The sequence below is a fragment of the Rhinolophus sinicus genome, linkage group LG05, assembly GCF_036562045.2.
Source record: "Rhinolophus sinicus isolate RSC01 linkage group LG05, ASM3656204v1, whole genome shotgun sequence".
NCBI classification, from domain to species: domain Eukaryota; kingdom Metazoa; phylum Chordata; class Mammalia; order Chiroptera; family Rhinolophidae; genus Rhinolophus; species Rhinolophus sinicus.
Genome location: NC_133755.1, coordinates 17,259,875 through 17,285,236, shown reverse-complemented (window position 1 = coordinate 17,285,236; position 25,362 = coordinate 17,259,875). Strand labels below are relative to the sequence as shown.

The 25,362-nt window shown below is 44.2% G+C and overlaps 1 protein-coding gene across 1 annotated transcript in view; it reads left to right on the top strand.

Annotated features, from left to right (window-relative positions):
- Positions 1 to 25,362, top strand: part of CIB4 (calcium and integrin binding family member 4) — a 49,497-nt gene that overhangs the window by 21,812 nt on the left and 2,323 nt on the right. The window contains exons 4-5 of the mRNA XM_019735273.2: positions 15,615 to 15,756; positions 24,960 to 25,069. Of these exons, the coding sequence (XP_019590832.2) occupies positions 15,615 to 15,756; positions 24,960 to 25,069 (252 nt within the window). The remainder of the gene's footprint in view (positions 1 to 15,614; positions 15,757 to 24,959; positions 25,070 to 25,362) is intronic.

The window sequence follows — 25,362 nt, the reverse complement described above, 5'->3', positions numbered from 1 at the left end:
TGTAGACACAGAAAGGTCATTGTGCACGGGGTTTTTCACTAGGCACGTGTGCGTGTGTTGTGGCTGTGCTGCAGGGGCTGTAACACGCTGGCACCAGAACCCCTGGCTGCATCAGGTCTCTCGGCATCTCCTGCTGACTTTGTGGCCAGCCCCAGCCCCAGGCCTCCTCCTGCACTGCCGACTAGCCGGTACCATCCTGGAGGGAGTTGTTGTGGACCTGGGGGCTAAATTCCACGTCCCTCCAGTGACCCAGGGGCATTGGGTCATCCTGCCACCCCCACAAATGCCAGGAATCGCAGGACATTTTTCATTCCTCCCCTTGGTCCTCTTTGAGCTGGCATCGGCACCAGTCATAGCACGTTCGTTGGCGCTCAGCCTGGACCTGCCTGCTCACCCAGGAGCTTGACACCTCTGTGTGCATTTTTTTTTTTTCCATTTTGATGCAGCATCTTTCTGGAACACACCCCATGCAAAGAGCTCATGTCTGAAAGTCAGACAGAGCTGGGATGAAGTGCCAGCTCTTGGTCTTATTTAGTTATTTAACCTCTCTGCTCCTCAGTTTTCTTCATCTACGAGTATACAATGAACTTCCTGATATCTGTCATTTGGGTTGATGAAAAGAATAAATGGGATAACACGAGTGACCATAGCTGGCACAGCGCCTGATATGTAATAAGTGTTTAGCAAGCGCCAGTTCCTCTCCTTCCTGCTTGTCTCCCTTGGGCTCAAGGGAAAGTATGAATCAGATGTGATGCCTAGAGGTCTGGGCTGACCGTAGGTGCTTATTGAATGCCTAGGTAATGATGAATCATGGCTGGACGGCGGGCGCTTAGCAGTCAAGGGCGGCCTGCTGAGGTTGGGTTTATATTCCCAGGATATAGGGGAAAGGCAAGAACAGGAATGGGGGCGCTTCCAAAGTTCAATAACCCAAAATGTCAGCAACTGAAACAACAAAGGAACTTTGAATTGCTTCCGTTTGGACTTTGAAGTGTTTAAAGAGCCACTGGGCATGAGAGAGGAAGAGAGAGAGAGAGAGAGAGAGAGAGAGACTTATTGGTGAGAGAGGAGCTGTGGTGTGAGCCTGTTTCAGTTTATATCAGTTGATTCAAAGTGAAATGCGAAATAGATCAACTGTTGTTGCTTAGATGTGTTGATAAAAGAGAAATTGTTGTCGTGAGGCAAAGATATACATCCTACAGAGTTCACAGGGGAACATGTTCCCAGGGTGCCCTAGGGTGGGTGTCCCCAAACAGCTGCAAAGCAGCCCCGACACCATCTGAGCACCCCTCCTGATTACAGACAGGAAGGAGGCTTATAAACAGCAGGCCGGAACCAGGAGGGCCCTGCGTTCCCTCCCGTGAGATTCTGGGCTGTTCCCTAAACCGTCCTGTGCCTGGGACACCCTGGGTGACCTCATCACGTTAGTCACAGTTTCCTGCTTTGCACAAACTGCCTTTAAAGTACAGGTACAGATTGTGTTTTAACAGGTTTTTATATGGGCTGTTCAGAACGTTGTTTGCATTTTCCACAGAAAAACATATAAACTGCTGTTAGGTTCCCAGCCTGAGCCATAAGTCACTGCTGCTCGTGTGCAACAACATTAAAACAGAGAAAACTCCTCGTGGAACCCTAACGCACTTGGGGGCCTCCCTGCCCTGAAAAATGGAATTGAAATAACTGAACTGCCTTCCTCTGACTCTATGCCTTGTGAGAGTACAGAGCCCTCCCTCATTCTTCTGTTCTTTCTTTATTTGGGGGGGGGGGTTGAAAGGGACAAGGAAGAGGGGCTCTTATGTCTCCCTTATGTCCCTCGTGCCTCTTCTCCTGCACGTCTGCTTCGCTTCCTAGCAACCCTTCGACCTCTTCACTGATTTCCACAAAACTGCACTCATGCCAAGCACTGTGGGTTTGGGTGGGCGCTGCTGAAGGCTGGGGACGGGGAGGTGGGTCTCAGGAAGAACCCCATCTTGGAATATTTGCATCCACTGCCTCCTCTCCTCTCCCTCTTCCATCTGTCTTCCTCTTCCTCTTCCTCCCCTCCCTTTCCACCTCCTAGAAGGCCTCCACGGGCCCCCACTTCTCCCTCCTTTACTGGGCAGAGGGCTCTTTTCTCCGTCCCGGGCCCCTAGGGCAGAGGGATCTTTCCACTCACAGGACCCACTTCCCCAGATGCAATTTTTTTCTCTTGTTCTCCTAGTCACTCAATAAAACAGCAAAGCAATAGGATTAAACTAGAAAGTCATTCATTCAGCAGCAGCGCTTTATTTGGTGCTCTGGAAGAAGTGATATCCGTCAGCTTGGCTGAGGCGGTACATGGAAACATTTCCTAAATAAATCTGGCAGAAATTGGAAGAGGGAAGTAAGAGGGAAAACAATGAAAGGACATGTTTGTAGGGGAGACAGTTTGTCACAGGAGGAAAATCGACTGTGGGCAATGACAGTGAACATACATGGGTTGGGGGTGATGTAACTTGCCTACCTCTGCCTGTTGGACTGGGGGGCTGCGTGGAGGAGGGGAGCTAGAGGGAGCAAAAGGAAGCTTTGTGAGGTGTCTGTGCAAAAACCATGTTTTCAGGTTGGGTGTTTGCCCTGCGGGGTGAGGCTAGACGTGGCCCATGCACCTCTCACTTGTGGCACAGCCCCTTTCCCCACCCATGCTTGCTGGGTAGGAGACTGTCCTGGAGGAGACAGTAGGGGTGTGTGCATGTGTGTGTGTGTCTGTGTGCGTGTGGTGTGCAGCATCTGATGTAATGTCTTTGCCATTTGTTAATATGATTTTGACCAGGTCATTTAGAGTTGTCTAAGGATTGGCTACATAAAAATCACCTGGGCAGCTTGCTAAGATACAGATTCTTGGGCCCTACCGCTCAGACTGCTGCTCAGAAAGACCATGGTGAGATTAGGGAATGTGAATTTTGATTAAAGCTCCCTATGGGACTCAGACACATAGCCGTGTGTTAGCTTCTCTGTGATTTGCTATCCTCAGCTACAAAGTGAAGTTATGCACGCAACATGTCAGCCCCCTTCTCTCCCTCTTTTCACCAAAGCTGCTCTTCTTGGAGTTCCATGGAGGTTTCACATGGAGGCGATGCCTCTGGCACAGTCAGCAGCTGACCCTGAGGAAATGCTGGGCTACAGATGCCCAGTGGAGCCAGAACTAACGTTTCTTCTGCCCGTCAGCAGGCAGGGTGAGCTCCTGGAAGCGTGCTGGCCTAGGTAACGACTTTACTTGAGAGCTCAAAATGTATCCGCCATCAGTGCCTGGGGTGCTGGATGCTGATGGGAGGAGAGTGAATTTAGGATGTAGGATAACTAATGGTAGCTCCATTTACTGGGGGCCTACTAGTGCCAGGTGTTTTACAGATATGATCTCATTCAACCCCCATAAACCCCCATGTGCTAAGTTATGATTCTGCCCGTCCTATAGATGGAAAAAGGAGAGGCTCAACGACCTGCCCAAGGTCACACAGCTTGTTTCTGTGGTTACTCTTGTTATTCAGGAACTTGAATATTGTTTAATGTGTTGTCAGTCACTGTAGAGTGGATCTCAAGCTGTTAAAAATGGTAATGTACTAATGTGAATAGACACTTATCTATAATATAAGCTTTGTTTCTCCTGTAATAGATTTGATAAACAAGTGAGGGGACAGTTGGTCTTTTTGATTCCTTTTTTTTCTTTCTTTTCTTCTTTGGCAAATTGCATTACTGAAAAATTGAGATTGTCTAAAGCTCAGAAGCTGCTAGGTACCACAATCATGTAGAGGCCAAATAAAAACTTATTATACTAACTTTTTAGAGTCAGTCTGACTCCAGAGCCTCTGATCCTTCAACTCCCCACGTCCAGCCTTCGGCACAATGTGGGGCCCCCAGACCCCCCTGAAAACTCAGGCCTACACTCAGTCCCCTGAGCTTCTCTGTGCTAACAGGTAGCTCTTCTGGAAGATTTCTCAGGGTAATGGCAGGTACCTATGGGCTTAGAATCTGGGGAGAGACTGTTCTAGTGGGTCTGAGCCAGGTTCAGGCCACGTGGTCCCGTGGATGTTTAATAACATTTAACATTTTTACTGCCTTTGTCTCCTACTTGTTCCATTAACGATCCGCCTCCAGCTGCCGTAGGACACATCCTCAGCCTGTCCCTGCCAACCCATCTGTCACTAGGAGACAGCTCCCATACGGGCCCCTCTGTTTTTAGACTCTAGGAAGGTTGAACATCTAAAACAGAGAGACTGTCCCGCTCTTATAAACAACTGGTGGGAAGGATGGCTCTGGGACCTGGCCAATAGAGGTGGTGCATTCACGTAAGTGAATTTCTCATGTCCCATGCTATGTGTCCCCAAGTCCCCTGAAATGAAAATATCAGGCTTCTCTGTACCTATGAAGATCACACAGACCAATCTGGGCCTTTGAGGAGTTTCAGGGTCCAGGTTAAGCCCCACTGTTGCCCTCCCTTACCTAACATTTTTATCCATCCAGGTGAAACCTGGGCAGCCCAGAAGGGGAGGGGACAGCTGGCAGGTGTGTAAAGAAGGAAGGGGAGCCGTGCTCCTCACCTGATTTCCTAGCCTCGGGCCCAGCGCAACTCCCAGAGTCCAGTCACATCTCTCTCCCTGCCTGATCGGCCCTTGGCTGCTACCTTACCTCTGTCCTCCGCTTGGTTTCTCCTTCTGGGCCCTTTGTTGGTCTTACCTCCCGGCAATGCCTGTCCTAGCCCTTTCATTATACTTTGCCTGTAATTAATTCAGATACTTCTACCCTGTCTGTTTCTGAAGACACTTCTGGCAGTGCCTAGGCTGAGTACACAAAGTGGACAGCGATGGTGTCTCCACTATTTGGGGGCCCCAGGACCTCGTCCAGCGCCTGGCACACAGTAATTTACCTTATGCATTTGTTACAAGCACTTGAAGTTCAGGTCGTGAACTTTGCTTCTTTCATCCCGAGCTGAAGAAGCCACATCCTTCAGCTCTTCTAGTTTGTTCTCTGAACAGCAGCCAACTGGCAGTGGCATGGGACTCAGGGTACTAATACTTCAAACCCTGCCCGTTCTGTGATGTGATTTTGAGACATTTTCTTGGAAAAAATTAATACCCAAGGGAGTTAAGAGTAGCACTATAGATGAAGCATTGGATTGGGAGCTCGAGTCCTTCATTGGGCTTTAGTTTCCTTTCTTTGTAAAACGTCTGGTAAATTCTATCCCGCCACACCCTTGAGATGGTCACAGCCTAACCCAATGCCTTGCACATAGTAGGTGCTCACTCACGTTGGGTTGAGAACGGACTGAATGGCTTCAACTCAACACTGCCATCTTCTGGTAGAGTTACTCTAGTGTTGAAAGGTGACTGGGTCCAGACAGAGAACGACGAATTAATTCCTCCTGGATAATGAGGTTGAAGGAAGAGAGGCCTTCTCTGAAGGGGCATTCCACTCATCTGTTCTGTGTTCAGCCCAGAAGCTCCATACACCTCTGGCTTCCAAGCCAGTGCCCCTGGTGACAAGCTCTTTCATATTCTTGGGGACAGATGCTTCCTAGGGACTAGTCCAGGAGACGTGGTTAGAGTGGATACCGCCACCTGGAAGACCTGGAATTCCAGGCCCTCTCTTTTCCCCCAGTGACTAACTACCACCAAAGGGTGAGGGACCTTTTTTTTTTCATTTAAATAAACATTTCAGTTCTTTCTTTTCTAATAAAAGCATTTAAGGCTGTTCATTTCCATATAGTACATACTATTTTCACTGCATACCACAAATTTTGATATGTTGTGTTTTCATCTTCGTTTGGTTCAAATTAGTTTCTATTTTCTTTGTCATTTCTTTTGAGTTTGAGGGTTTTCAAGGTATCTTTCTGTTATTGATTTATAATTTAATTATATTGAAGTCAGAGAACATACTTTGTATGATTTAAATCCTCTTAAATTTATTGAGACCTGCTTTCTAATCCAGCAGATGGTCTATCTTGGTAAATGTTCCAAATGCACTTGAAAAAAATGTGTATACTACTGTTTTGGGTGAAATGTTCAATAAAATGTCAAGTAGGTCAAGTTAGTTGATAGTCTTTTCAAGTCTTTTACATCCCTAATATTTTTTTTGTTCTACTTATATTATTGACAGAGAGATGTTAAAATCTCCACCAATATATGTGGATTTGTATCTTTGAAAGGATTTAAAATGAGGGAAAAAAAGCCTTTTATATTTATTAACATATCATTTCTGGTGTTCTTCATTCCTTTGTGTAGATCCAAGTTTCCTTCTGGTATTTTCTTTCTCACTGAAACACTTCTTTTTTCTTTCTTTCTTTTTTTTTTTGTGTGTGTGTTTTTTTGTTGTTGTTGTTGTTGTTGTTTGTTTTTTTTTGTAGCTCTGGTAAGCTGCTGATGAATTCATTCAGCTTTTGTTTGCCTAGGAAAATAAACTCTTTTGCCCTTAGGGTTGAGAGATATTTTTGCTAGGTATAGAATAATAGTATGAGAGCGTGTTTTGTTTTGTTTCAGAGAGTTAAAGATATTGCTCCATTGTGTTTTGGCTTGCTTAGTTTCCGACAAGAAATCTAGAGTCACTTTATCTTCATACTTCTATATGTATGTGTGTCCCTATCTCTCCTCACTCTTGAAAAATATTTTTCTCTTTTCTACTGGTTTTTAACAATTTGGTTATGCTGCACCTTGGTGTGATTTTCTTCAAGATTCTTCTACTTCGGTTTTGTTGAGCTTCTTGAATCTATGGGTTTATAGTTTTCCTCATAATGCTTTTCTCTACATTCTTAAACATATATAGCGTATTTATAATTGTTGTTTCAATGTTTGTACCCTCTTATCCTATCATTTGTGTCATTTTTGGGTCTGTCTCTATTAATTGATTTTTCTATTGGTTGTGGGTCTTATTTTCCCACTTTTTTGTATGACTGGTAGTTTCTTACTGGCTGCTGAACATTGTCAATTTTATATTGTTAGGTGCTTAGTTTTTTTGTATTCATTTAAATTGTATTGAGTTTTGTTCTTAGATGCAGTTTAGTACTTGAAATGAATTTAATCCTTTTAAGGCTTGCTTTTAAGATTTATTACGGCAAGTACTGTATATCTTTCTTACATAACCATGGTATATTTACCAAAGCTAATAATAAGTTAAAATTGGTGGAACACTGCTAACTAAATTACAAACTTTGTTTGGATTTCATCAGTTTTCTCAACTGATGTCCTTTATTGTTCCAGTATCCACTCCAGGATCCCACATTGCATTAAGTCTTCATGTCTCCTTAGTCTCTTCTAATCAGTGACAGTTCCTCAGTTTTGTCTATCATGATTTTTTGGAGAGTACTGGCCAGGTATTTTTGTAGAACATCCCTCAAATTGGGTCTGTCTCAAACGTTCTCTTGATTAGACTGGGGTTATGGATTTGTGCAACGAATACCACAGCGATGAGGTGCCCTTCTCATCACATCCTGTCAAGGCACACATGATATCAACATGACTTCTTACTGGTGATGTTCACCTTGACCACTTAGTTAAGGTTGTATTTCCAGGTTTCTGCACTGTTACTCAGCAGACAGAGCTAGAAAACATATGTCTGTATACTAACGCGGGTAACCACATACCAGTATTTATTTCTGTATCTAGTCATCTCTCTATGTGTTAATATACCCATGGGGACATACTGATGTCTCTGAGCAATCCGGTGCCAGGCCTAGTCTTCTCCCCTTACTTTTTTGTGACATATTTTTGTGACAAGGGGAAACTTGGCTTCTGTTATCTGTTATTTATTTACCTATTTGTTCAACCCCAGTATCCATGTAGTTTCAGAATTGCTAACCCTACCCCCTTGAGAAACAAATTTGCCAGTTTGAGTACAGTGTTAGTTTATGGTACTTTTGGTTTTTAGACTTATAATACCCCGTTGAAACACCATTTTCCAAAGTTACTTGGTCAGTTCCTTTCTCCAAATTCCTTTCAATGAGGTTTGACATACATTTGTAATAGTTATTTTTGTTTGTCACGGTCTGCATTTCATCCTGGATTCACTAGCATCCTGGGTTATTTATTTATTTATTTGCATCTAGTAAAGTCTACTCACCGTCGAGTATAGTTTTATGGATTTAAACAAATATGTTGAGGCGTGGCTCTGCCAGTGCAGTATCGCCATGCAGAACAGTTCCATCACCCTAAAATTCTTCTTGTGAGGCTTCTGTGTAGTCAACTCCTTTCCCTCCCCCAACCACTGGCAACCACCCATCTGTTTTCCATCCCTATAGTTTTGCATTTTCCAGAGTGTCATACAAATGGACTCATACAATACGTAGTCTTTTGGACTTCTTTTACTTGGCAAAATACACTGAAGAATCATCCACATTGTTGCATGAATCAATAGTTTGTTCCTTTTTATTCCTGAGAAGTATTCCGTTGTACCAATGTACCAGTGTTTGTTTATCCATTCACCTGTTGAAGTACAAATTGATTGTTGTGGATTCATTTTTACTCTCTTAATGATGTCTTTTGAACAACATAAATTCTCAATTTTAATGTATTCCAATTTATGATTTCCCCTGATTAGTTAGTGTTTTTCATACATTGTTAAAAGAATATTTGCCTCAAGGTCATGAAGATGTTCTCCTATGCTTTCACCTAAAAGTTTTATTATTGGTTTTCCATGTTAGATCTATGATCGATCTGAAACTGATTTTTGTGTACGGTGTGAAGCAGGAATCAGGATTCATTTCTCCCTATATGGATGGCTACTAAATCTACCACTTCCTATTGAACAGACTCTCCTTTCCCCCACTCCATTGCAATGTGATGTTTGTCACAAGTCAGGAATTCATATATGTGTGGGTCTGTTTCTGGAATTTCTATTATGGCTATTGGTCTGTGTGTCTCTCCTTGTACCAACACCACACTGTATTGATTGCTAAAGCTTTAGCATAGCTCTTGATATCTAGTAGTATAAGTACTTCAGTCTTGTTTCTCTTCTTTAGTATTGGCCTTGGCTGTTCTGTTGCCTTTGTATTTCCATATAAAGTTTAGAATCAGCTGTTCAATATTCGCAAAAACATCAAGTGGAAGACTTTAACGAGAATCAATTGCTTTAACTCTACAGATTGATTTGGGAAGAATCCGTATCTTAATAATAGTGAACTTTCCAATCCATAAGTATGGTGTATCTGAGGGAAGTTTTTAAAGGCGCTAAAACACAGAAGATTCCTTTACAGCCTTCTTCCAGGACATGGGACTGCTCACCCAATCTTGCACAACTATGAGGGGTCTTTCAGGTAGCACTTCCCTCAGTGAAAGTCTGCCCCAGGTACCTGAGGCCTCCACTTAGGACCTACGAGGGGCTGGCCCTTCCCACTAGACACCTCCATCCACTCCTTTCCTTGACAGGTGCTTTACATCTGTTTAAAAATTAAAAAATACAAACATTAATCATATCATTTTAAAAAGAGTTGGTAGCAGACAAAATGAACAGAAATAAAGTATTATTCAAAAATGGCAAACTACATATTAAGAAAGCTTCATTAGCAATGAGAAGTTTTAAATGAAACAGTACTGTTTGATCCTTTTTTTCTTAAAAAAAAAAAGATATCTTAAAAATCAAAGTGCGTCAAGTGAAGACTTTATTGAGTCACTAGCGTATTTTTGTGTGACTTTTTTCCAGCAACTGTGAAAAGCTCTTTTTGACTATGCTCTAGTTGGAGAAATGGAGAGTAGGTATTTTTAAGCTAAGTCTAAATATTTTCTCTCTGACTTTCATCTTCAAATCAAATCTCTTGTTTAGTAACTTTGAGAAGATCTTTTTAAAAAGAAACTTCCAGTTTTTGGCAAGGACTGCAATCTTTTTATTGTCAACAAATTGTAGTGTCTGTTTCCCAAAAAAATCTCCAGCATTTGGGGTTTATTTTCATCTTCTTAGTTTTAGCGTCCGTAGATGGAGATTGCACTACTGAGTTACCTGTATAAATTTCTACACTGACATGTTTATATTCTCTTGTTCAGAACGCCTTCACACTAGGGTACATGTTATTCTTCAAGGAAAGCGTTGCTTTGTCAATTGTCATCTTCTTCCTCCACCGGAGGACTAAAGATTCCTAAATGAGTGTGAAATTTAATGCAGACTGTAACTCCCTGGATAGGTACCAAAATTTATTGGTTCAGATTTCAGATTGTTAAGTAATAGCCACAAAAATCTGGAGTACCGTAAACTGGAACTGTTATCACTAATGAGCCTCGCTCCCTCCCCTGCCTCTTCCCAGCTGTTCTTCTGTCTGCCGGTGGCTGGACTGGAACCGAGGATGCCAGCTGAGCTGGCATTAGCTCAGGATAGAGAGCAGGGTGAGGCAAGGAGGCAGCATCTCATGGGCCCTTAGAAACTCTCCCTGCAGCACCGCTGGTGTCCCTTTGCATGGAGCTGCAGCTGTGCTGATGATACCTCCTCGTAGGGAAGTCTCTGGCCTGGGATCTCCTGCCTCCCACCCAGAAGTGGTGAAGCACGGGTCCTGGGGGAGAGTGAGGCTGCCGTTGTTGGATCAGAGACAGGTCCTGGACACGTTCCTGGAAGATGCCTGCCAGGCCTCACAGAGAACTGCACCAGCCACCCCTTGGTCTCCCAGACCCAGAAACAGCTCTGGTGACTCAGCCCTAGCCTGTCAGGAGAGGGTCCTCTGCGGCTCACTCTGGTTCCTCCACCACTCCCCAGCCTGATGGCTCCATGTGGCCTTTACCCTATCCCCTTGGCTTCTTCCTGCCACAGCATTTGCTCCTAACCTAACTATGCATCTCACATTTGTATCAACAGTCACTACCCACCAGATACACAACGCTCATACTGTAGGTGTGGACCACTTTTTTGACTTAAATCTAGGCTCTGTTTTTGCACTTTGTGTCAAAAAACAATTTTTATTAAAGCAAGAATTTTAAGAGGGTTCCACTTCCAAAATTTTCCACATTTTAATGGTCACATGCTTTGCCTCCATCACCACCTTTTTCTTTGATGTTTACTTGCCACAAGGCATCATGGTGGAAACTGTGCTGGGTAGACTCAGGAGATCTGGTTCTCAGGCTGAGTGACCTTGGACAAGTCTCTTTCCTCCCCCAGGGCCGCATTTCCACATCTGTGACATGAGGGGGTTAGTCTAGATCAGAGATATCCAGACACTTTTGGTCATGTATCCCCGGCAATAAAAAAAAGTGGAGTGTGCACCTATAATACACGTGTGTTCATTTATAAACTATGTTCTTTACTACAATACCAACATGTTAACATATAAACATGCAAAATAAATATTTTAAGCTAAAGATTACATAAAATATTGTAACAATAAATCTTCCTTTATTTTATGTAACAAAACGTCCTTCTGTCACGATTTTACTATTTGCTTATAATTAGTGACAATAGAGTAAGGGAAAGCAATATGGTTGGATGTGCTTCTTTATTCTTTGAAATCCTGCTTTCATACTTTGAGATAGAGCCATGCGGAGATCTAGTTCTAGTTGAGTTTATTTTTAATGGCTGTCATAACTGATCCAAAGACAAGAGATGTATCCCTGGCTGTATTAAATTATGGTACTCATTATCAATCCCATCTACCAATTAAAGGCTTTTTATTGAAATTAAGCTAGTAGATGTCCATCTTCCCTTACACCAGTCAGTGGCTCTTTACAAGCTAAATGGAAAACATTGCATTTTTGTATTTTTAACAAATGGACTCAAAATCCACTGACATTCTTCATTTGGATGATTTTCAAACAGATTTTTCTAATCTGTTTGAAATTGGAAACAGTATTTTCAGGTATGCAGTTATAAGCATTTTTATAAGCTACACCGCGTTTTCAATAACAGAAATCTCATTTTCAAAATAGTCTCTCCAAAGTGTGCATATTTTTGGAAAAGCAAGGACTTTCTTACTCATTGTTAAAACGAGTTACCTTTACCTGAAGAGTCAGAAGAATTTGAGTTCATTTTTTGGTGGATATCTGCTAGGTAGCAGCAAACTGCCAACCACCACTTGTCATCATAAAAAGCTCAGCAAATTTGGAACACTTGTGTTTTTGTACAAGAAACACATGTAACTCCTCTTTCAGTTTGATGACTATTTTAAGTGCCAAGAGATAACCAGGCAAAACTCAGGTGGTTCAAAAGATTTTCATAGTTACTTCCCTGTATACATCATTATATAAGGTTTACAATATTTTAAACTTAAAAAAAACACACAAAAACTAACCATATCAATGACTCCTGCAGCACTTTGTGTTCCTCTGGGTTTAACTCTTTATCTGCAGGAAATTCTGCAGGGAACTAGTTGTACAGTGTCCCATCCTTGCACCCTTACCCAGAATCCTTTTCATTATGGAGCAGCCACTCATCAGTGATTTCACTCAGCCAATTTTCCCCATAAATGGTGTTTTTATTAAAGCAGTAATGTACTGTTCAGCTCACATCACCTCTTTCCTTCAGTGGCTCACAGAAGTGTGGTTCTTCATGTATTTCATTATTGAAACAGAATCTAGGAAAACCATGATAGAAACATCTCTATTTTTCTTTAACAATATATTTAGCCAACTTTCCGCAGTGTGGAATTTGTTCTAATGCTTACTTCTCTACATCTTCAGCAATATTTTCTACCCATCTTCCAACAATATCTGTGGTCACCCTGTTGTGTTCTATGTACTGTTCCCAGCAGCTACCATACCAACTGCCCCCTTCCCCATTCTCTGTAAGACAAGTGGTATGTGTGTGCGCGTAGAGATGAGTCATGTGACATGAGTCTAAGGTGAGGGGTGGATTGACTTCCTGGCAATCACCCCCACCCCCCTCACTAGCAACAAAGCCAAGTAATGGGGGTGGCCCCCAGGGAAGGGAAGATTGGTACCCCACTCCCTGGTGGGCTGTATGCTTAGGCAGTGAGCTTGTTCGTCTGTCTTGCACCTGTCTGAATGCAGGACAGGAGAATTGAAGCCGGTAGTTCTCGTTATGTCTGACTGGATTCTCAGTTGTTTCCTCCTCATAGAAAACAACTTGTGTTTTAAGTATGAGAGGTATCTGCCCTGACCTTTTCTTGTTCACTTGCATTTGCATTTTAAGCATTATCTTCAATTGTGGTTTCCTTGCAGGAATCTTGTTAAGCCACCTATCCATTTGTGAGAGTTAATTTAGTTAAAATTTGACAAAGTAATCTGTAAAGCCACTTAGCAAGGTACATGTGACCTGGAACACATCACAATAGATAAGTCTTAATAGCATTTGTTTGAGGCAGTCAAACCCAGCATTTCTGGGGGGTTGTGGAGGTGAAAGGGTGGAGGAACCAGACAGTAGGAGCTTATTTGGAGGTTCTAGCAGGGTAGCCTGATTCTTTTGGACCGTGGGCACTCCTGGAATATATATATATATATATATATATATATATATATATATATATATATATATATATATATATGTATGTATATGTGTGTGTGTGTGTGTGTATATATATATATATATATATATATATATATATATATATATATATATATATATATGGTTAACCCTGTCACCTGGGGATCTTATTTACAGTGCAGATTCCTGGGTATATTAGTTTGCTAAGGCTGTGTAATCAAGTGCCACAACTATGTGGCTTAAACAATGGAAATTTATTATCTCCCAGTTCTGGAGTCTAGAAGTCTGAGATCAAAGCGTTGGCAGGATAGGTTCCTTCTGAGGCTGTGAGGGAGAATCTGTCCCTTGTCCCTTCTGATGGTTTTCTGGCAATCTTGGGCATTCTAAAGCATCACGCCAATATCTGTCTTGTAGAAGCATTGCCCTAATCTCTGCCTTCAAGTTCACATGCTGTTCTCTCTGTGTGCGTCTCTATGTCCAGATTTCACCCCAGACCTTCTAAAACAGGATCTCTGAAGGTGGGAATTTACAATTCATGTTTTTAAACAAGGACCTTAGGTAACTCATAGGCTTACTGAAGTCTGCGAACTACATGGCCACCTGAGGTGATACAGAATCTTCTCTCTTTCACCTCAAATACACAGGAATCCAAATAAAATTAGACCATAGATTTTAATATGTTGCTGAGTTCAAGAGACATGACAAAGAAATTTCCACATGCCCAAAATGAAGAAATCAAAACCAGAGAGCTAACCTTTGGCTGATGCTGGGGCAACCCTAAGGCCTGTTAGGTAAGGGAATACAGGCCCTTAGAGACTGGGGCTAGGGTTCAAATGCCCATGAGAGAGGTGATAAGACCACTGGTTGATTGAAGTGGAGGAATTAACCCTTTTGCATGAAGCCAGAAGGCTTGAAGAGCTACCTTGTTAGTGAAAAAGGGACCAGAAAAATCAACCAGAGATTTGTTTCATCTAATTAAAAATTTGGAAGATTGAGGAACTATTGGCCATTCAGATCTGTTGTGTGAACTCATAGAATCAAATCGCTTTCCTACCTGAGGTGTATCTAAGGGAAGGGAATTTTAGTGGAGGGTGAGGGAGGGATAGGCGTCATTTTAGAACAATAGAGCAAAGTTTGTGTCTGATAAGGGCTGCCATCAGGCAAAGTGAGTTTAGAACAGGCGATAGCTGGGCCCCCGAGCAACTGAGGGTGGAGGGGAGTCATGGTAGATTAGGGACACAGAAAGTGGGAGGAGGAGGGTACCAAAGATGAGCTTGTTGCTTTTAAAGGTTTCCAAGCTTGTTCTGTGCAGTTCCCCCTTTAACTCTCATTAGGTCTGCCCGTCTCTTCCACCCCCACAATCCACCCAACCTGCCCATTCCTGGGGGCTGGAAGAAAGTAGCAAGGTATCATTAGCTAGAAGAGAAGCAGCTGGGGTGTTTTCTCAGAGCCCTGTGATACCAGCCTCAGAAGGACCCTCTCATGCATGACCCTGGCCAAGCCCAGGTTAGCAAAACTGGGGGTTTCTAAAGTCACATGACCCTTACTCATATGGGGTTCTCAGTTGAGAAATAGTTTGGTTTAAAAGTGAAAATTGTTGAAATAAAAATGAAATATATATATTAGTTAGGTAACAACTAATAGCTACCACGTGTTGAGTGGTATTCATCAGTCACTGCGCAACTTTAAACCTACCCTGTTGAATCCTCACAATAAACTGATTAGGTAGATATAGTATTATCCCACCCTATTTTGTAGATGAGAAAGCTTTGACTCTGGGAGATTATGTAATTTGTCCAAACTTAGGTCACTCACTAGCGAATAAGGAAGCCAGGACTTAAACCCTGGTCTGTCTAATGTCTATATCAATGTCAACAGTGGCTAACACTATAGAGTAGATTATGAAAATTTTGAATCCCATTCTTTATACTTTTTTTGTATTCTCCAAGTTTTATACACAAAATGGAGAAAAATTAGTAACCATAAAAAAGAATAACACAACCAAAAATGAGCCTTTGGATGGTATGTGTAAGAGGAGATGACAGTGGCGAAAATGATATTAAGCATGGCCCCTGATCCCCGCTACCCTCTCTCACACCCAGGGTCCTGGCTTGTTGACCTAGCATCTAGTCCAACATTTAGGTTGTTGCTGTTAGTTTCTTCTCAAACCCTAGACACTGTACTTTAGGAAGATAAGCAAGGCCCAGGGAGGCACAAACCTGACATTGATGGAACTCCTTCCTCCTCCTCCCCACCCACAGGTCAACCCTTTCAGAGACCGAATCTGCAGAGTGTTCTCCCACAATGATGTGTTCTCCTTTGAGGATGTGCTGGGCATGGCATCTGTGTTCAGTGAGCAGGCCTGCCCCAGCCTGAAGATCGAGTACGCCTTTCGCATCTATGGTGGGTGCTGTGGAGGATCGAGTGATGAGGGGGGAGGTGCCATAGAATAAATACCATATCTGGAATCCATCAACATCAATGCAGTGGTGGGATGGTGTTAGTGGGAGTTTACTTCAGTTTTTAAGGATATTATCCTGTTTCTCAAGGACTGTAGATTTTTAAAAAAGGATTGAGAATTACTACTCCAATGGATTGATACATTCTCCTTCATGTCATCAGAGGCAAATGGAGTCACTGGTGTGGTGTGGGCAGGAGATAGATGACAGATAGATGATAGATAGGTAGATAGATACTACATTACGGGTATAATGAAGTTATGCTTGTTTTGCAGAAGTTAAGAGATTTGAACACTGAAATTAACTCAGCCATTAAATGGCTGAGCAATCTTGGGCAAATGATTTCACTTTTCTAAATGAGGGGGCGTTGAGAGAGATCATCTCTGAGGTCCTACGGCATTTTCTGGTCCCTGATTTTGTCTTAGGTAGCCATAAGCCTCTGCAAAACTTCTGCTCCTCAGCAGGCCCATGTCCCCATACACAGCTGGGATGACTGGAATTCTCAAAAGGAATCAAAAGGAAAGAAACAAAGACATCTTGGGAAACCTTCAAACAGGTCATATACAAGGCTTTATGCTTATCGTGACAATTCCTTGGCCCCAAAGAACTTGTTCATTTAGGATTATATATTTTGGCATCTCACCTGCCTTCCTTTTCTGCCAGCCCCTCCCCTGTTTCCACACAGTAGACACCATCTTATGCCTGCCTCACCCAAGTGGACTTGGATAGGATGGAGTGGAAGAGTTTTAAGCCAAATGGACCTGTGAGGACTGTTTTCTCATCTGTAAAAAAGACTTAATGATATTTTTGCATCCCATGCATCCTCAGGCTCAGTGAACAGTGAACTCAAATGAAATCACAGATTCCCTTGATGAGAATGGCTGAGTAAGCTCCTATCAGACTGCCACTTCCACAGATAGTAAAATCTAAATAAAATATAATAAGCAACTACTTAATGGCACTGGAAAGCTGCCAAAGCCAAGTAGATACTAGAAACAGCTGATACTTGGTAGAAGGAAATGGAACTGCATGGTCCCCTCCCCCCACCTCCACCTTTAAAAAAAAATAACACTTTTTCGCTGAAAATGGGCTTCAGTGAATGGCATCATGCAGCACTGACAGAAACTCTGCACTTTCTCTGACTTGAAGAATCAGAGTTTGGGGGCACATTTCCCCTGAAAAACAAAAAGAAGAAGAGAGTTCATGAAAGAAGAAAGCCAGAGAAGGGTGCTCAAATTTTATGTATCAACTATGTCCAAATCTCTTTCTGACCTCTAAACTATGTATATATAAGGCAGACTCAAAGAAGCTCAAGTAAGGATAAAAAAAACTGAACTGAGATCTGAGTACCACTGCATTTTAACAAGGTCCCTATTTGACAGGGTTTGCAGTTTGAGTCCAATCAACTGCTTGCTAAAACCAAAAATCCAGCACTCTTTGGAGGAATATAACAGAATCTACAATTTCCACAACAAACTACTTATTATGTCCATGATGCATTCTAAAATTATTTAATATACAATTAAAAAAAACAACACAGAAAAAGTGACGCATTCTCAAGAATGGAGACTGATTCTGACATGATCCAGATTTGGGATTAGCTGATAAGTATCTTAAAACAGCTATTATAACCATGCTGAATTATGTAAAAGAAAGTATGCTCACAATGAACAAAATGATAGAAATTCTCTTATATATGATGTCAGAGGGGCAACAGATTGGGGTAGGGCTTACCACTTTGTGAGGCGTGAAATATCTAACTATTGCATTGTTTTGTACACCTGAAACTACAACAAACAAACAAACAAAAAACACAGACATTCTCAGGAAATAAATAGAAACTGTAAGAAAGAATCAAATAAAACACAGGACTGAAAAATAAAATATCTGAAATAAAAATCACTGGATGGACTTACCTGGAGAATTGATATGACAGAGGAAAGAGTCAGTAAACTTGAAGTTAAATCAATAATTATAATAGAATCTGAAGACCAGAGAGAGAAGAAATATCAAGAGGAAAAAGTAACAGAGCCTCAGAGACATGTAGGACAATAGATAGGTCTAACATACATTCAATTGAAATCTCAGGAGAGGAGAGAATGAACAGGACAGAAAAGATATTTGAAGAAATGCTGGCCCCAAATGTCCTAAATTTGATACGAGACACACATTTACAGTGAACTTCAAGCACGGTAAGTACAAATAAAATGACATACCCAAATTCAGTTGGTTTCATATTCCTGTCCCCCAGCCCATCCATTATTCTTCCTCTCTGCTAACCTCAAGTTATTTCTGGGAGTCTCCAGGAATTTTCCAATGTAGTCTCTGCTACTCTGTCAGGCCTTCTGCCACAGAGCCACCATTTCACGCCTCACAAAATGGTAACCCCCTCCCTCAATCTATTGCCCCTCTGACATCGTATATAAGAGAATTTCTATCTTTTTATTCATTGCTATGCTGTCTCTAGCCGCTTCCATTTCCTGTCAGTATTCTTCTGGATGGAGCAGTTATTCTGGATGGAGAATGCTGGCCCAGGCTGGGTGCTCTTGTCTTAGCCAAGAATCTTTAGGTTACAAGTAATGGTGTAAAAGGCAACTGATGTTTCTCTGTAAAAGGCAACGGATGAAGAAGAGCAGTATATCATTTTTCCATTGCTGTGTAATAAATTACCACAAACTTAGTGGCTTTAGATGACACACATTATAAAATCACAGTTCCTGTGGGTTAAGAATCTAGGCATGGCTTAGTCAGGTCTTCTTCTTAGGGTATTAGAGGCTGTAATCAAGATGCTGGCCGGGCTCCATTCTTGCCTGGAGAATGCATAACTGGGGAGAAATCCACTTACAAGCTCAGTCTGGCTGTTGGCAGAATTCATTTCCTTGTATCTATAGAACTTAGAGCCCTGGCTTCTTGCTGGCTCTCAGCTGGAGGCTGACATCAGTTTCGAGAGGCTGATCTGTGCTCCTTGCCACATAGGTCTCCCAACATGGCCACTTGCTTCTTCAAACACAGCCAGGGAGAGAGTCTCTTAAGCCAGTGTGCCAGCAAGATGGAGTCTTCTATAATATATTGTAATCATTGACAATCCATCACTCTTACCTGTCTGTTGGTGAGAAGTAAGTCATAATTCCTGCCCACACTAATGGGGGTGTGGATTATACAGAAACATGAACATGAAGCGGTGCAAATCATACGGGAGGGGCACATTGGAGTTTGTCCATCACAAGCAGTATGGCAGCCATGGTAGAACTGAAGCAGGCCCCCTGAGGGGCTAGAACGCAGCTGGCAGGGTGTTGGGAAGGGAAAGAGCTAATTTCTCCTTTTCTTTCTGTGGATGCCTAGTCTCTCATCTCTGCTTCTCTCTGTGCACCTCCTCTTTCTGCAGATCTGATTTATATGCCTTTGTGCCTATGGGTCAAAAATGACGGTCCTGGCCTCTCACATGGCCTGTGGGCTTCACTCTGACTAGCCACAAGCATCTCTGTTTCTCACTTCCATTTTCTCAGGAGATGCTAATTGGCTCAGCCAAACCAGTGATCTAGCTGTCCCTGGGTTGGATGACCATCCTTGTCCAATCGACCACAGCCAAGAAGAAGCAGAGCCACAGAAACAAACATGGCTGCAGAGGTCTACTGCTGAGGGAGGGAACACTTCTCAGAGATGGTAAAGATGTCCCAAAAGATGTCTGCCTCAGCTGTCTTTTCACAGTTGCCAGACCTAAACAAACAAAAACACCCAAATCTTCGGGGAGCTAGAAGAACAGCAGGTTCTCTGCAAGCTTCAAGGCACAGGAGCTAAATTGTGTTTCGCTCAGAAATGGAGAGAATGCCCTCACTCCTAAGAGGTCCGACAGAATGCCACAGTTCAGATCAAAGAGCAGGCACCACCTCTCCCCCACGCTGTCCTTGTATCTTCCTCTACCCCATCTCTCCAGGTCCCCTGGAATGGTTTTCCTTCCTCCTTGAGCTCAAATACAAAAGCAAAAAGTGTAAAGCCTTCATGCAAATCAGCTCTGCAAATAGATGTCTAGAGACTCATAAACTCCAAGTCTTCATCAGATATACCCAGACAAATACGAATTCTCTTTGGGCTCAGAAGATTTGTTACCTTACACAGCTGTCAACAGGTTAGAGATGGGACATGTGAATCTCTGAGCCTGGAACCTGGCACGTGGTGGCTGCTCAAGAAATTGAGATGGTGGTGATAGCAGCGAAGGAAGAACAAGAGGGGGGAAAAAAGAAAGAACAGGAGATGAAAAGGAGAAGATGGTGGTGGTAATGGCTGTGGCAGTCATTCTTAGCCCAAGTTCAAAGGCCTAACTCAGTGCTCCAGCCTCTCATCACTCCAAGTTATGGCCCGTGCACCAGCAGCGTCAACACTGCTAGGAAGCTTGTTAGAAATGCAGTCTCAGACCCCATCCCTGAATCAGGTGGTTCCTCTGCACCTTAAAGTTTAAGAAGCTCTAAACCACTGGTTTGCAGATGTGGCTGCACAGTGGGGCCACCGAGGGAGTTTTTAAGACCTGTGAAAGCCTGGGCCTCTGTGGCAATGATTTGATGTAATGGTGCTGGGTACTGGTGGGTGTTGGTGAGCTTTGTGAAAGCTTCCTGGGTGATTCTAAAATGCAGCAGAATTTGAGAACTACTGCTCTGACCTACTATTTCAGTTAGGATTGCATTCAGTTACATGTAAGACAATACACGTTAAAAAATAAAAGTCTGGAGTCAGGCAGTCCAGAGCTGGGGAAATAGCTTCAGGAAGTAACCAAGGGTCCGGCTTCTTCAAGCTTTCTGTTCTGCCATCTTTAGTATGGGACTGCTGTCCTCACAGTCACAAGATGGTTTCTGTGCCTACAGGCGTCTCATCTTCTTTCCAGCAGGAAGAAAAAGGGATGGAAGAAGGGATATGGACAAAATGGACATTCAAAAGTACAGATTAAGTCCACTCTCCTTTAACAAACTTTCTTGGAAGCCCTACCCAGCAACTTTATATTTCATTGGCCAGAACTATGTCACGTGACTATGTATAACTGCAGAGGAGACTGGAAAGCCGAGTATTTTAAGCGGAACATGATGTCATCCTAAACAAGAGATGCAGTTCTATTAGTAATAAAGAAGGAGAGAATGGCTCTTGGTCCAGAATCCAGCAGGGCCAGCCACACCTACCTGAAATGTACCTACTGGGCTCCAATATCTGCTTTGAGGGACACACTTGACCTTCTACTGATCAAGCCCCCAGTCTCAGCACCTCTGGGGAGATTTTCTACCTGTCGGAGACCAACATCACCGGCATTGACTTCCTGCTCCCATCAGTATGGCTTCTGCCAGATGTGAATTTCTCTCGGGCAGATGCCAGAGCACCAGTGGCAGATCTTCCCACACCTTCCCAAGATCTGACACAGTAACGAGGATGCTAGTGGCTGAGAAGGAGCCAGGGAGGCAACCTCAATTCTCGTGGGAATAAAATAGTGAAAACAAGCCCAACTCACTTCATCAAACGGGCTAATTTTTGTGAAAGTAATTTGTAAATTGCAAGCAGTAATATGGCAGAGAGGTTGGGATGATGGTGGTAAGAGTGTTTTGGGGGGACCTGAAGGATGAGCCCTGACCCCGTCAGCACTCTAATCTCCCCTATTGTTGGGAAACTGCAAGAGGAAGCCACCCCTTCCCAGAGTGTCCCAAGGCTGCAGGTCCAGAGGCTGTTAAGGCCCCATGGGCTGGCCAGCGGCCCAGAGCACCCAGCCCCCAGCCTTTTCCCAGCTTGCTCTGCCCTTGCACCCCAAAGGACAGGAACTGTCCAGCACTACATTTTACTCCAGCTAAGGATTCTGTTTCCAGTTGGCTTAGGACCAAAGTCATGTCACTTTGCTGCAGTCTCTGCATATGGGAGCTGGGCCAGCAGGATGCCTGGGGACACTGCGGGGTCTCTGGGAGAGGCTGCAGAGCTTCCCACCCGCAGTGCAATGTCACTGTGGCTGCCCACTGCGTCCAGTCCCAGGGCCGGGCCCTCTGCTCCCTCCACCTGCTCTCAGCCATTCCCCATGGAGTATGATAGCACAGGCTGTGCAGGGAAAGCCTAGCTGAGCAGTGAGCATCTTGGGCCTTAGCCTCCAGTCCCTGGGCTGATAAACTTTCAGCTGGGGGAGAGCCACCTGCTTAAGGAGGGAGGTGGTTAGTTGCACCTTCCACATCCATATCCTGCCTTGGCGAATAAAGACAAAAGTCTTGGCTCTACCACTGAAGGGTCCTGTGACATCAATAACCGCAATCCTCCACTCTGTGCCCAATACAGCTCTAGCTCTCAGTCTTGAAAGCAGGATATTACAGTTGCTAAGGTTTACATTTTTTGTATTTAGCAATCATCAAATGATAGGCAATTGAGCCTCTACTATATCTAATAAGCACCTTCTATAGTCCAAATTCCATGCCAGCTGACTTCCAGGTATTTTCTTACTTAATCTTCATAGCGACTGTGAAGAGCAACTGTGTGAGGTACTGCTATTACCCATTTTACAGATGAGGAAACTGAGGTTCAGACAATGAATGAATTAGAGTTAAATTTGGTGGCAACTGACAGGGAACCCCAAGTGGCTTACACAAGATAGCTCCCAAGATCACTGGAAGCTACATGTTCTTTCCAGAGGCAGTTGCTCACGGTGGTTGTACAATGTTGGAGACTCAGGCTCCTCCTATTTTGTTACTTTATCCTTCATTCCCCAGGTTGCCTCATTGTCACAGGAATACACGTTCTCTTTAAAGACATTCCCAGAAGTTGCCTGCACCTCTTCTGCTTGGCATCTCGTTGGCCAGAACTCAGTCACATGGCCACATCTAGCAGCAAGGAAACCTGGGAAATGTGGTGCTCATTGTAGAAAATCATATGCCCAGCTAAAAATTGGGTACTTTGTTACAATAAAAGCAGTTATGAGTGATTAAGAGCATAGATTGCCCATAGAGTCAGACTGCCTGGGTTTCGTCGGGTCTCCATCACTTACCAATGTATGACCTTGGGTTGTTCATTCACTTACTCAACAAATATTCATTGGGCACCTATTCTGTTTTAGGAGCTGGGGATACAGTAGTGACCAAAAAACAACAACAACAACAACAACAAAAAACCACTTTCTGCCCTTGTGGAATTTACATTCTGGTGGAGGGAAATAAACAAGCTCATACGTGAAACGATAGTGTGTTAGGTAATATTCGGTGCTGGGAGAAAAATAAAGCAGGGAAAGGGACAGGGAATGCAAGTTTAGACAGGTTCTGGGTTGTGCCCTGGTGCGAAGCTGGCATTGGAATAAAGACCCAGAGGATCTGTGGGAGAAAGTGTTCCAGGGAGGGGAACCCTGGAACCTGCAGAAGCCCTGAGGCAGGAGCACGCCTGGCCTGATGGAAATGAGAAGGAGGCCGAGTGAGAGCAGGGCAGCCCTTGGGGGCCACTGTCGGGACCTGGGCTTTCCTCTGGCTGGGAGAAGAGGTGTTGAGGGAGAAGTAAGACCGGTTAACAGGTTCACTGGCTGCTGAGTTGAGGCTAGACTGAAGGGGACAGAGCCAGAGTAGGGAAATTGGTAAGGGGGCTGCTGCAGTGATCCTACAGAGAGGTGATGGTGGCTGGACCAGGGGGGAGGCCCTGAGGTGGGGAGACGTCATCCTGCTGGGTTTTGTCCCTTGAAGGTAGAGCTGGGAAGATTTGCTGACACGTGAGTTGTGGGGAATGATGGAAGGGTGACTCTAAGTTTATTAGCCAAGCAACTAGAAGGTTTGGAGTCGCCCATTTGCCAAGAAGGGCACAGCTGTAAGTGCCCCAGGTATGGAGACAGGCCGAGGGGGTGTGTGTATGAAGGGTTTGGGTTTGGATAAGTTGAACTTGAGGGATCTATTAGACCACATGGAGAGGGCAGGGAGGCAGGTGGATATACGCGAATGCACCTGGAGTGCAAGGAGAAACCGGGCTGGAGGTATGACTTTGGAGACATTTAAAAGCAAGAGGCTAAAATGAGACTAAAGAAGTAAGTGTGGTCCTTTAATTTCTGTGTGCCTCAGTTTCTTCATCTGTTACAAGGATTAAGTGCAATGAAATATAGAGTCCTTAGACCATTGCCTGGTACCTCTGTGTTTGTCATGGCAGTAATTACACTTGCCTAAGTTTACTGCATTTACGACATGGCTGATGAGTTGTTTAGGGACCATGTGGGGTGTCCTAGGGAAGGACTGCCTCATTCTGGCATTTAAGGCCCTTCAGAGCTCGACCCACCTTCCGGACTTAACCTCTGACCTTCTCCCCTCACCTGCCTGATCACTCCGGTGTGGTTCCTTCTCTGCCACTGTCCCTAGAGACCCTGGCACCTCTTCCAGTCACCATCTCTGCAGGCCCAAGCCGTTTAGTGCTTCTCTGATGCCTCCTCCTTCATAAAGCCTCCCTCACTTGCACCCCAACCAGACACGAGATTGCCCATCTGGAAACCCTCGGAGTCCTTGGGGTGTCTGTTCCTCTCTTCTTGGAGCCAAGCTGCTTGGGTGTCAGACAGTCTCCCCTTCACACCCAGCCTGGGAGCTCCTTGTGGGCAGGAACCAGCCTGGTACAGCTCTGTGGCTGGTGCACAGTGACACGAGCAGGCCCTCTAGCTCCAAAGCCAGCCCTCCCTCTGCTCTTCCATGCTGACAAGCTCCTACCCACCAACAGACCTACTGGCTTGTGAGTTCTGAGATGGACGTTTCCATAGCACAGTGGTTGACACGGGACTCAGGGACCAGCCTACACGAGTCAGAATCCCCACCCTTCCACTTACTGGCAGTGTGGACAAACCATATAACACCTTTGTGCCTCAGTTTCCCTTTGGTAAAGTGAGCCTAATAAAAGGTTAATTGTGAAGGTTCAGTGACTTCAGGTGAAGCTCTCAGGACAAATGTGAACAGGTAGCACATAATCCACGCTCCTGCTTTCTCTTATTATTACTATTTCTTATTCATTATCATTATTTATCATGTATTAAGTACCACTTTCATCTGCAGGCTGCCCGGATCTGACCGAGTGCCAGGCTCAGGCCCACCTGGGACAGCTGGGTTCTGTGGGGCGTCGCAGAGGCCGACAGGAGTCTGTGGGGTCCTGGCTGGTGCCCCTGCCTCAGGCCCTTCCTCCTCTTTGCAGACTTTAATGAGAACGGCTTCATTGATGAGGAGGACCTGCAGAGCATCGTCCTCCGGCTGCTCCACAGCGAGGACGTGTCCGAGGACCTGCTGGCCGACCTCACGGACCACGTGTGTGCCTGGGGTGGGGTGGGTGGAGCTTCCCCCAAGGCCCCAGAGGGCGGCAGGCTGAGGTGCCCTGGGGACAGGCACATGGCTGGAGGCAACTACCCTCCACTTTCCTGTCCTTCCTCCAGGATCAGGACTTACTTCCTTGACTCCCTTCCAGGGTCCCCAGAGCGGTGTGCCCAAGCCACCCACTGCCAGGGTCCCTCCCACAAACGCTGCAGGCAGGTGGCCCAAGAGCAGCTTGGCATCAGATGGACACACCACAACATCTCCTTTCCCACATTACCCCAGCACAA